General features: G+C 41.9%; 1 protein-coding gene across 2 annotated transcripts in view; it reads right to left on the bottom strand.

The window, feature by feature from the left end:
- Positions 1 to 6,580, bottom strand: part of TRPC3 (transient receptor potential cation channel subfamily C member 3) — a 45,409-nt gene extending 38,829 nt beyond the window's left edge. For both annotated transcript variants that reach the window (XM_032997863.2, XM_032997865.2), the window contains exon 1: positions 5,932 to 6,580. In XM_032997863.2, the coding sequence (XP_032853754.2) occupies positions 5,932 to 6,161 (230 nt within the window). In that variant the 5' untranslated portion in view covers positions 6,162 to 6,580. The remainder of the gene's footprint in view (positions 1 to 5,931) is intronic.
- Between the last annotated feature and the right edge of the window lie 6,957 nt (positions 6,581 to 13,537).

Below are 13,537 nucleotides of genomic sequence, written 5' to 3'. Positions count from 1 at the left end.
TTATGAAGAAAAAAAGTAAAAAAGACAGCGAACGAATTGACTCATGGTGTCTTCTTGATTTAAGAAGACTTTAAACTGCCATCCTGAACCTCATTTATCTTCTATGAAACACGTAAATATACATTTTCCCCTATATATTCAGTTTAATTTTTCAAAATATTTTGAAATATGACTCTTATTTTCTGTTTTCTCTATCTTTCTTTCAAAACCCACTGTCTGGCTGAGGTGACTCATCTGACTTCTGTAAAAAGAGATATATCCTTCCAAAGGTGTTGCATTCGAGCATCTTCCCAATAAGGGAGACATCCTTAGCTATAAATCTTGTGATAGAAACGACAAATTTGAAGCGACTGCAGTATCTTCTCAAAATAAAGATGAAAGTTGCTTGGTATTTTAATGACTACAATATTGCCAAGACCTCACAAAAAAATAAAAAGCAAAAAATCTTGTACAGCACCACACTGCCAGAAAACTGTCAGGTTCACCCATGCATCTTTCCTCTCTTCTTTGGCTCTTCCCTCAGCAAATGCAAAGACCTGGAAGCCAGCACAGCTCTGGTCAGAGTAGCACATGCGAGAAGCATAAGGTACAAGGTCCCCTACTCCATTTTCTGCTCTCCTGTTCTTACATCTAATATTTTTAAGCTATCCCAAAGCATGAAGAAAATGGTTAAAATTTTAGTCTTAACTATTTAACTCTTTTCAGCACATTTTATATGTAATATTTGCCAACTGAAATCATCAAAACAACAAAATCTCAAGTTGCATCTCTAAATATCATTAGACTGGCTTAAAAAGATGATTAAAATAGAACTAAGTGTGCATTAATTATTTGTGTTCTATTTCCTAAAGCCTTTAAAGTTCATATTCTCAACCTTGCCTCTGTAAGGAGCTGACAACTTACATTAAAAGGAAGGAGAGGTGGAAATTGTGATACTTCTCTTCCTAATTGTTCCCAATAGTTGAAAGAACACAAAAAAGTAAAAATCTGTAGAACACACAGCAAAAAATCCACAAGAACACCAAGCAAGAAAAATGCCCAATTATTTTATGTTAATTCTTCAGCAGAGATATACCATGACATTAAGTTCTAGTCCTAGTACTTTGAGTTTCATAATTATACTACACAATATGTAGCAGGAAGCTGAAAGGACAGAATTCAGTCCCCTTTTGCTGACATGAAGCAGCAGCTGATCCCCTCCATTTTTTCCCCAACTATTTTTCACATTTCACAGTAGAAAAATGGCTAAGGGGTCTAATAAAGCCTCAAGCCTCTGTTCACTGCTCAGCACAAATAAGGATGGCATTGGAGAAGAGCAATCATGTCAACTCATGAACTGGTGTGTGTTCCACCACATCTGGGCATGTTTCACTTGGCCCTAACGTGCACCAGTTAGACAGCTGTTTCAAGGAACCAAATAGCTTCACTGGCAAGAAGAACAAACTTCAGAAACAGCACATCAACCTGCAGAATCACTCATTCATCAGTACAAAACAAGGATGGCCTCAAGTTACAAGTTTTATTTCCTAACTATACTGCTACCATTAGCCATTTTCCAGCTGAAGTCTAGTTCATTGCCTCCTACTTAGGCAAACTCGCAGTAACTTCAGTGATAGCCGTAAATGAACATAACTCACTACAAGATGATTAACAATTAACCGAGATGTGATAAGACCCTCAATCAGCCCCTTGTTGAATACAAAAGTAGGACACCTCCATTTCAGCTTTGCAGCAGAACTCTTACATTAGTGAGGCCACAGCTCCTAAAGGAGTATACCACCTTTCAAGACCTTTACTCCATTATAAGTATCACAGGCTTTCAGATAGAGCAATGTGATGTACACTCTGAACAACTGGTTCATTACATATGAGGTAATGTCATAAGACACAAAAACCTCTCACGTTATAACACATTTATGTTTACCTTAAATATATTCATCTAAAATGTATGACCTTATGTGCAACAAAAAATATTTTTAAAAACATTTCCACTAAACAAGCAAAGGTGACTTGTCTCTTGAGTTTTGCATGCATCCCATTTACTATGACCTTCTATTGCATCATATTGTTGCCTAGACAGTTACTCCGATGTCCAAAGCCAGAAATTTGATCAGCACCGCAGCCGCAAAGGACTGGAGTAAGCATGGTGATTCCTCTGCTTCTACCATGGGCTGTTTCAGTTACAGATTTCTTCTCTGTTAGCCTACCTATGCCTTTTCATGTTCAAACTTTCAGAATTGTAGCAGGAAAGAAATGTGGGACAAACAGTTGCCCTGAAAATTCCCTGCATTTGCTGTTCATCATCTCCTCAACAGCAATTTAAAAGATTCATAATCTTGTTTCTAAGGCTGTTTTTTAACACTGCAAACTGCATAAGCAATTTTAAATGAAAAAAAAACGAGAAATTGGAGAATCAGAGGTTTCATTCTGGATCTTCCCAGATTCGCAGAGCAATTTTCTGAAGAACAGGCTGTTATTCTCATTAAACTATTAAATGCAATAAAAGATGGCACCACCAATTTACAAGCAGTGTATCCCATTGCTAAACTGTAGTACAACATTAGTGATCATGATTCTATTCTAGCCTTGAAAAGGAAATGCAGTCTAGTGACTACAGACAGATCAGATAAGTACATCACGGGAATAGCAATGCTCATACACATTTAAAAGCAACACCACCGCAGTCAGCCACACAGGAGATGCGGATTGCGCCTCTTGCCCTGCCAAAAGTAACCTCTGAGGTCCCAGTTTTAAAATTAAGGAATGATAATTGCCTTACTCACAAAAGTGCTCAGACATGCACATACATATGAGCAGCATTTTAGCTCATCACTCCTGAGATCTCTTAAACTAAGCAATCTCAAGTGTTTGCTTTGTTACCACCCCAGGGAAAGGCTGTGTTGTTCCATGTGAGGTAGCAGCTCCTGGCTCTCTGAAGGGCCACAGTCAGCATTAGAGGGGCAATTCCCCCAGCCTCACCACCTCTCCCAAATGAAGGCTTTGCCGTCCCTCCAGGCTCTGCTACAGCCATGTGCCAGAAGAAACTGCTGGTAAATTTGTTTCTTCATCACTAAAAATAGTGTCACATTCATGTACATTTGCATGGAATCTTGTGCGTCTTCCACATAATTTGGGAATCCCTGCACCAAATCTAAAATGTATTAAATGAGAGCTTCCTTTTCCCTTCTGTGAGCTACTGCCTGGGCTTTCCAGAAGAGGGAGGCTAATTCAGCTGAACAGCAGAACATAAATCAGGCCAGCTACAAGATCTGACTTAGGTCTCTACTCTCCCACTGGTCTGAAATGACATAATCCATCATCTGAAATGCCCTCATGTCAGCTCACAGAAGTTCTGGCTCCGAACTGGAAAGAATTAGTCAAAAAATTGAACAAAACACAATGAGATATCAGGAGGAGGTACACACACACTTAGTTTGTTCCTTCCCCTCCCGTCCCACAAACTATGCAGAGCTTTTTGCTACCATTACTCTTCACTAACTCCTCAACAGAAAATATCAACCATCTGAATTCTTGTAGGAAAATAAGGACTATATTTCGATGACAAGAGTGCATCTATGCACACACAGAAAAAGGTAAAAATCTCACCAGGAAAGAACCGAGTTAACAAGGCTGAAGCAACAAAGATTTTTCAATCTCCTTTTACACTCAGTCCTTTACTTGTGTTCTGTCATTCCACTCAGGAAACTAAGGTACAGTTTTCAGAGACACCCAGGAAACCAGGCATCTGATGCCTACTACATTTAGTTTACAGGTTTTGTACATTTTTCCCACTGGGTCATATAGTACCTTGTGAAACAAGTATTATATCCAGTCTGCAGTCTTAGTGGGAATCTGAGGTTAATTACTTTTTCCAGCAATATTTGGCACAGGAGGGAGCCAGCTGTACATTGACGGGTACCTTGCACAGGTTACAGCTTTCAGAGCGAAGACGTTTCAAATACCAACTAAGCGCATCTTCTTGTGCAAATTTCACATCTCCCTGCCTCTTGTCCCTTGCACTGTTTGTCAGTACTGAATATTTAGACTACAAATTCTTTCAGTCAAGGATTCTCATACTCACTCTGTGCACACTAAAACCTTACATGTGTCAGAGTGCACTGTGAGCAAACTGATACTCATATTTCTTTCATTAACATACACTATAATTTTAACTGTTAGCACCAAACACAAAATGTTACTCCAGAAGAAAAATCCCAGTGCTATGCCAAGGATGACCACAGGCACATAACAAGGGAAATGGTAGTCATGGGTCTTTTGCCTCTATGCCCTGTCAGTTCAATACACTCCTGTGACATTGATTAATGTCAGCCCTTTTGTCACTCCACCAGGCAGTGGCTTGCAATCACTGCGGTCATAGACTCCCAGGACAGGATGACAGGAATTATGTACCAGGAAGCAATTCTATCAGATAGAGCTTGCTGCAGGCTCAAATGCCTATAGCTGTACAAACTGAACTCCAGTTTTATTCCCTGGCAGCATAATAGACATTTCTTAAAGAAAGGAGTATACCAACGATTCTAGGAGGACATGAACCTAAAAAGGGATGCAGAAGTTTAGGACTCATGGCTTACAATGCATCTGATCTAGCTTCAACTGTCTAAAAATAAAGTGTTGGAGTCTAAACTAATCCTCTAGGCTCTTTTTATGGTGAACGGAGAACGACAGGCACTTCAAGAAAGAAGATAAATGACTATGTTGCTTTGCCCACTGCTATTTGCTCTCTCATCCCATCAACTACAGAGGGAGCCTAGACAAAGAAAAGCGCAACTAACTTTCAGACAACTAAAGTGCAAAAGACTGCTTCACTTGAACTCTGGATTGCTGCGGGGGTACAAGGTATTTGTGAAGAACTTCTGCACTGGGATGATAAAAACCACTTTTATTTGTAGTTATCCCATTTTAAGTGCCACCTTAATTATTTCTGTACTTTACAGTTATCTCTAGGGTGACTTTAATTAAGGCTTCTTCAATAAATGCTGAATATGTTAACTTAAAACTCAAAATAAACTGTTTGTCATATGGTAATTAAAATATTTGATTAGGAACTAAATATTGTCCTGAAAGTATAAAACACTCAAGTAGTGCTCAGAGGTATGTCTATCTAAACTGCAGTGTGTTATAAAAATACGTGAATAATTCATGGACAACCTACATTCTCCAAGTCCAAGAAAAGAAAGTTAACAACCCTATTAGTAAAACTGAATTTATTTCTCTTGCAGTAAGTCTAGTCATGGTCAGTATTTATATATATAGATACATAATTACATGTTAGAAGACAACAAACTGAATCTTCCAGAGACAAGAAACAGAATAAGATGTATCTCAAGAACTGAGGCTTTTCTGCATAGGTGTCCTACATTTCTGTGGGGAGCCTGGTTTTATCACAGCCTAGACTTTAAAAAATATAGAAGGGATGCATTAGCACTGCTAGTGCAAAAGGGTGCAATGGCTTCACTAAACCTTAGCTGAGGCAGTAATAAGGTTTTCTCGGCGGCTATGCTAGTCGCCAGGAAAATAAGACAGACAGAAAGAGATGACATCTCTTACGCCCCAGCACCCCAGCCTGCCTTCTGCTGCGCGCTGCCCCCGCCTCCCGCGGGCTGGGGAGAGGGGGTGCCCGAGGGCAGGGCGCGACCGGGCTGTCCCCTCAGGGCACTTTCCCCGAAGTCTCCGCACCTCGGCCACGTCAAAGCGGCCCCGTCTGCCCCGGGCTCGCCGCACCAGGGCCGCCCGTTCGCTGCCCAGGCCGGGCGGGCTGCGCTGCCGCCGCGGGGCCCGGCTCGGCTCGGCGGGAGGCGGCCGAGCGCCCCAACTTGCCGGGGATACGGCGGCCGGCCCCCCGCGGCTGCTGCGGGGAAGTTGCCGGCCGGCCCCCTCTTATCCTCCCTCTCCAGCCCGGGCCCCACTTACATGGTGCTGGCAAAAGGGGGGGGCGGGTAGTAGCCGTAGGGCTCCCGGAGGGTTTTAACGGCTCTCTGAGGTGGCGGAGGGGGCTCCGGCCCCCCATTGACGCCTCTCCAGCCGCGGCGCCGGCGCTGCTGCTCCTCTTCCTCTGCCCCCTCCTCCTCCTCCTCCTCCTCCTGCTGCGGGGGGAAGGTCACTCTCCCCTGCTCCTTGCTCTTCCTGCTCTTGCTCGACATGGTCAGGGTCCCCTCAGGCAGCGGCCGCGGCGGCGGTGGTGGCGGCTGCTCCCGCTCCCGGCCGGCCTCGTCCGGCAGCGTGTGTGGCGGGCGAGGTGGCAGGAGGAGGAGAAAGAGGAAAGCCCTGCCCGGCGGCGGGCAGAGCACCTGGGGAGGACAAAACCCTCACCATAAAACCACCGCCGCCCCTCCGCCCTCTCCTCCTGCCGCCCCTCAGGAAGGCGGCGCGATGCGGCGCCCGGCAGCGGGAGCCGGGAAGTGCCGAGCGGGCGAGCAAGAGACAGGGCTCCCGGCAGCGGCGGCTCTGCCCCTCTCCGCTCCCTGTCATCATCCCTCGCTAGGACAGCATCGTTACTGAGGCAGAGGGGCGAGCCGCGGCGGAGAGCGGCAGCCGCCTACCGCCGCGGGCGCTCGGGAGAGGAGGGGACGCCTTTCCCGCCCGCCCAACGGCCGCCTCGGCCCGGGGCGGGCGGGGGGGTGAGGGGGAGGCGCCGTTGCCACAGGGCCGTTACAAGTGTCCCTCAGCCGCCGCCGCTGAGGTAAAGTCTCCTCCCAACACGCCTGGTCTTCAGGTACTGGCATTGCCGCGGCCGTAGGGAGCCCTCGGCGGGTCCCCGCCGCCGTACGGTGCCTGCAAAGGCGGTACCGAGCCCTTCCGACGGTGCCCGCCGTGCGACGAGCGAAGCTCGGGCTGGTTGGCTCGAGGAGAACCGGCGTGAGGCGGCGGGCTGCCGCCAGCGAGGTAGTTTTTCCCCTCAAATCGCCCAAACACAAAAGCGGTGTGCAGCCCGCGTAAAGCTCGGTCGTTATTTGGAGGAAATATTCAGCCCTACACTGGAAACAGTTGAAGTTAACATTTTCAGGTAAAAAGGGAGTCCGTTGACTGGCTTACCGATGATAAAAGCGAGTCAAGATTTCCAAAGTGTTCCAGACGTCTCTGCCTTAGACTTGACTGGTTTAATTCTGCGTGGTGTCAAACTAAAAATCAGTGGGAGGATGTTAAGATACCCATTGCATGTAATCAGAGCTAATTATACTCTATAGATACCAGTCACATAGATTCTTGCTGTACGGTGATGTCTTACCTCTCTTATTATGAGATTTTTGGTGCACTATGCCAGAGGGAAAATTATTCTATGGCAAAACTGCAACACCATTAAAGTCGAGGCAGGGCATGTGTGTGTTTATACGCAGAGTATGCAGAACAGTAGGTACACATAGACTGCATATGTCAATTTATATATACACTAAAGCTATTCCTTTGTCTACATACTGCTGAGATGCCATTTTTCTCTTAAACGTTTTAAAAGCATTATGTTGTACTAGTGTAAATTTGCATGAATTTGTATTCTGAAATGCAGGTCCTACTGAAATTGAAATTCATGGAAGTTTTCCAGTTACTTTAGAAAGTGAGACTTTAAATCCATGTATGACTACTTATATCGAATTCTCACTGCTGAGCATCATTAACTAGTCTCTTAGTATAAGATGTGTATTGCCTCACACGCCACAGTGTTTTTATTACCAGCCATGGTTTTGCCTTTGTTGTTTTCCATATGTACAAAATTTGCACTTGTGAAGCACAGGAAAAGCTAGCCGAGAGTTTCACAGAGTTAATATATTGAGATACAGCTCTGAAGAAAGAATTGAGGTTTGTTTTTGTCAGTTTAATTAGTTTGCATCTTGGAACTACTTAGGGAAGTGGGGTTTTATGTCTTTTGTTGCATGCAAAAAGCTGTTGAGCTTCAGTGGAATTACATACACGGTAGAGCAAATTTCTCTCTAAGAAACTAGTATATTGTGTAGCTATTGTGATTTTGAAGTACTTGAGGTTATTCATTTAGGACAGTCTAGGTGCCTAACCTAATCATACATACTGTAGCAGTGCTATATATTTCAGAGCATAGCCGTGGAACAATCTGCATCAAACCTTGTATTCTTGCAGGGGCACTTTGACTTAAAAAATGATACTGTCCATATTGTATTCCTTTTTTTAGAAAAAAAATATTCTGTTATTACAGTGGGCTACAAGAATGGACTTTCAATTGCTTCTAGAACTTCCCTTGAGAACAAAACATAAAAGTACAGATGAAAGTAGATGAGAAATGCTCTTGCTTCTCAAATGTATCCTCAGAACAAGGTTTCCACATATCAAGGCTTATTTGCTTTTCAGAAATAGATAAGAGAGGGTCTTAATATTAGTTCTTAGTTTTAAAAAGGTCACATTCTTGCTTTTAAGTTGTGCTTCCCATTGCTAATTTGAATTGCATGTTCTATGGGCAGTGTTCTTCATGATTTGAGTATTGCCTAAATAGAGATTGGTTTGCTGTTTCTACAGTGAAGGGTAACGACTACTAGCTACTCAGATAAGTTACTGATATTTGACTTGGAAGTCATCCTTGCAGAAGAGTTCATGATACATCACTCCATTTCAAGGGGCAAAATTATAATAACTCTCCAAGTAACTACAATACTATATATTACAGTGTGTATTTCATGCTCTAGAACTTTAACCTAAACTGTTTCTGTTGTTTGCTTCTGAGGATGCCACATGAGACAGTAGCAAAAAAACCCATTATTAAAGTCATGGTGCAGCACTATAAGCACTGTGTAGGAAGCCACTTCTGCTACACAATACCCCTGCAACACAAGGATTGATAAATCTGATTCCCCTCACTGCCTATATTAGAGAGGAAATGCCAGTCAAAGTTTTCAGGGAAGTGAGCACTACTTCTTGATACTGAAGGAAAAGAAGAATGCAAGAAAATTTGACCAAATCCTTTTCTCTTTCTCACCATACTGTTACATAGCCACCAAGCTGAAATACATGGTTCCTAATATGTGTTTAGATTAAGTGCTTTTCTTCATCCTGCCCTTCCTGCTTTACTTGCTTTCTGGTCAATTTTGGCTAGCATTTACTTGTGTTGGAACTCTGTAGCACAATAATTGTGGAGAAATTTTCCCCTTTATTTGAAGGAAATCCTACCTGAAAAACAGCCAGGATGGTAACAGAAGAATTCATTGCATATCTCAAATGTACTTTGCATGGTTATAGTCTTAGAATGATTTTGTAGTTCCAACTGAAATGTGTAGGGAAACAATCTCAGTCACCATAAAATTATGCATAGAAAATTCACCACAGTTTGAAGTTTCAGGCTGTTACCAGAACACAGTATCAGAACAGGGATATGAGAATCCTTGTTTGATTAAACTTCAGCCGTCACTGCCTTACCTGACAGTAAGAATTTAAAAATCATTGCCGTGTCTTGGTGGTACGGCTGAGGCTCTAAAGCACCATATTCAGACAAAAAAAAAAAAAAAATGCATGAAGCTACCCTTCTGAAACACCAGAACAAGTGAGAAACCTAATAGTAGTGAGATTGCACCTACTAAATCCTGGGCATGGCTGATTTCTGTTCATGAGTCATTTACATATTTTTGGAAACAATAATGTCAATAGTGCAAATGTTCCAAAATCATTATTCTTCACAAAAATATTTAATGTTATCAAAGTATCAGATAGAACTCAATATAAGCAAACTGCAGAAAGCAAGGGAGAAAGGATGAGTAAACTTGAAATACCAGGCAGGGTAATACAAGGAACCTTGTGCCATCTGTTTCTTCAGCTGGTTAAAGACTTTACAGTCAAGGGCCACCAATGTTCACCATTTTGTGAACACTGACTGGAATTTATAGGGTTTTGAAGTGATGTCACTTTAATTTAGAAAAATGTACGTGGAAGTTGCTGAGATAGGAGTAAAATAATGAAAAGCATACTACTATAAGGACAGAGACTGAACAGAAAAGCTTGAAAGATTTACAGCAAATAGTGAAACATAGCAGATGTGGTATTATATTACTGAAGGTGCTAAATTATTCTTCATACTTTTTTTTTTTTGTTTAAGAACATGGATTTTATGCCATAACTATTTCGAGTTGGAATTGCAGTCAGAATACAATCCCTCATTCTTTTCACCAGACTGGCTTCATGAAGACATGGTGGGATTAGACTGGAGCAGGGTTTTGTTTATACGGATCAACTTCTCTCTGGTGGAATTTTTCTGTCCTCCTCAAAATTAAGAGAAATACACAATTCAGAATTTAAAATTTTTAGTGGCGGTATTCTTCTGCTGGAAGGGAGTGATTCAAAAAATAGCTTTTCTAAATTGAAATAAGGTGTCTAAAAAACCCAGAGCAATAAATTTCCTTGAAATATTGTTGAAAACATGAGTTCCATGTTTCTCTTTCCCATTTTTTCAGCTTCTTTAAGTTAGGCAAATGAATGGAGTAAAGATCTGAAATATGAAAACAGATAGCACAGCTGGCATTCAGTACATAAAAATATCAGAAAATATATTCAGATTCTTAAACTGAACTAGCATAGAAGTAATACCTTCCAGATGTGTGAGAGACCTAACTGAGCTGTAAGTTAGGTGTAATCAGTAAGACTGTGACAAGTGACCGGGGAAAAGGTAATTTAATAAATATTCTCTGGGGTTTTCTCTTACCAGAATTTCTCTGAGAGGTACATTTCAATAGTGTTAATTTGAAAATATATCTAACCTACTTGTTGAAAATTGTATTGTTGACACTAACACCTTCTTCTTGAAATTAAGTGATCTAGATTTAAGAATCAGCAAGATCCAAGAAACTTCTAGTAACAATTTCCCTTGCAGAACAACCTTGTACGTCATATGATTATGTCAAATGATTATTTTCCTGCTTTATAAAAAAGTAAGAGTATCTTCTCTCAAGAGACAAAACTGGTTTTTATATGCTTGAAGTGACGGGTGAAGAGAGGCAAAAAGACACTCATGGTAATGCTAGAAATAGAATTCAGGTCGTGCAGTACACTGAACCCTTCTCTAACGTGTGTGTGTACTACTTTCATGAAAATTGGGAAGTTGGTGGGAATAGCAACAGTGTAATGAAAGCAAAATTGGCCTTCTTTGCCTCATACTGGGAATTTGCCTACTTGCCAAGAGCCCAGTGTTTTCAAGGACATTTAGCTCCTACATCAAGGACTTCTGTGAAAGTCTAAACAGGTTAATCAGCATGAAGAAAAAAGGAGGAGTGATGTGATGTCACTGATCTGTAAGCAGATCTTAGCCTCAGAACTAATATTATGGTTTAAGGCTTTTAAATGAGATGAAAAGATAAATTCCTCAGTTTTGAGCCTGTAATTTTGTGCACACTGTGCAGCCATTCAGACCCATGCAAAGTGAGTGGGTATAAAATACTGTCAAACCACCTACTGGAAACCAGGCCCTCAGAGCTGTGTGTTGCAGTGGTATTATATGGTCTACTTAATGATATTAAAACGCTACTGAAGTTTCCTGCCAATAAAACCATTAGATAGATACTAGCTACATTTTCAAAGGTCTGCAAAATGTCTCTCTAGACAAAATGGACAAATACTCTATTTTTTTCTTTTTGCATCTTGAGATAACTGTGTATAAATTTACATATTCACACCTGTTATTTCCTTTTTTCTAAGGCAAGTCAGATATCTTTAAACAAATCCAAAGTCTTTGCACGCTTCTGAACAAATCCACAGGATCCTGAGCCTATGCCAATTAAGTTTTATTCCTCTCATTTTACTCACACTAGTAGAAATTAGAAGTTAACAGAAGTGCTACTAGGAAAGGGACTACAGAATCAATTCCCTTATCTGTACCTTGCCTTGGGGACCATATGTAGCTTATAAACTTTAAAAAGTCTACTTTCATATGATTTGCTTTACTTACCACTTGTATATAAGGCTGGATTTTCTTCCTTGAATTAGTTTCACTGTCCTTGTGTCAGTCAATACTCCTTGAAAATGTAAACAAGAATCTTAGGCTATTGCTGAGTTCTGGCAACCATGTGATAAGTAAATGTATTCTCACAAGACAATATCCTTAACAACTATTTTCTTTTTGATAGTGCTTCACATATGGGTGGATGAATGCAATGCACCCTACCGTCCCCTTGCTGGCTGATGGAAAAATTAATCTCATAGATGTATTCAATGTTTCAACTAATGAGACCGAGAGTTGCAATGGATGTATGGAGTGCAGAGTAGCTCTTATTTTAGCAAATTAGCAATGATTTCGGTCCTGTGCAAGTAATTAAGTCTGAATATATTTGGACACAGTTTGATCTTTCTCTACGTGGGGGGAACAGGATTTGAGTCACTGTGGGAATCAGAATAGGGGAAGCAGGACATAATAAAAATAATAGCAAGAGACAAACAGGTCATGTTATGAATTAAACCAGTTCACAATTATTTTTAAACCCAGAAAGAAGTTGATTTTTCACATTGTTTTGTGGATTTATATTGTAATACATTTTAATTTTTGGACACATTCTGCCTTGTGACACTGTAACACAAAGAAATTTAAACAGCAGTTTACCATTATAAAAGACAAATCTGAGTGACAAGCATGGCTTCCTGAGGAGGAGAAAATCCTTCATCCTGGTTTGCACTATTCAAAGCTCTGTTGTACAGGATGTCTGGCCATTTTGACTGAAACATTACCTGATTCTGTCATAATTCAGACCCTAATTTTCTTAAACCATATCAGAACTCTTGTATAAATACCATCTTGTACTATTTGCCATACCCCAAAGCATTAAATTCTTCTTGTTGGAAGAGGTGCAAATGGATATGGACATGCTTGAATGGGTCCTGAGGAGGCCACGAAGATGATCGGGGGCTGGAGCACCTCCCCCATGAGGACAGGCTGAGGGAGTTGGGGTTGTTCAGCCTGGAGAAGGGAAGTCCCCAGGGAGACCTTATAGCAGCCTTCCAGTGCTTAAAGGGGGCTACAGGGAAGCTGGGGAGGGACTCTTTATTGGGGATGTAGTAATAGGATGAGGGCTAATGGATTTAAACTGAGAAAGGGTAGATTTAGATTAGATCTAAGGGATAAATTCTTCCCTGTGAGGGTGGTGAGGCACTGGCACAGGGTGCCAGAGAAGCTGTGGCTGCCCCCTCCCTGGAAGGGTTCAAGGCCAGGTTGGACGGGGCTGGGAGCAGCCTGGGCTGGTGGAAGGTGTCCCTGACCATGGCAAGGGGGTGGGAACTAGATGGTCTTTAAGGTGCCTTCCAACCCAAACGGTTCTATGATTCTGTGAAATACCACAAGCGCACAGTGTGGTAATCTTCGCTTCCATGGGCTGCTGTGGAATAGATTATAGCACTCAATCACAGGTGCTAATTATTTGAGTGACAGTGGGTCATCCAAAACTGCTTCTTTGCTATATTGGAAGAATGGGCACCTACAAGGGGAGGAGATTAAAAGATCTCGCTAAGTAGTGTAGCTATGCTGTGAGTGGGAGTACATCCTCCTGCAGAGCTTGAAAGTCATCTGTGGCTAAATGAAAAAATGGTT

The sequence above is a fragment of the Tyto alba genome, unplaced genomic scaffold, assembly GCF_018691265.1.
Source record: "Tyto alba isolate M040663 unplaced genomic scaffold, T.alba_DEE_v4.0 Super-Scaffold_23, whole genome shotgun sequence".
NCBI classification, from domain to species: domain Eukaryota; kingdom Metazoa; phylum Chordata; class Aves; order Strigiformes; family Tytonidae; genus Tyto; species Tyto alba.
Note: the sequence above shows the minus strand (reverse complement) of the source record. Positions and strands in the feature narration are given on the sequence as shown.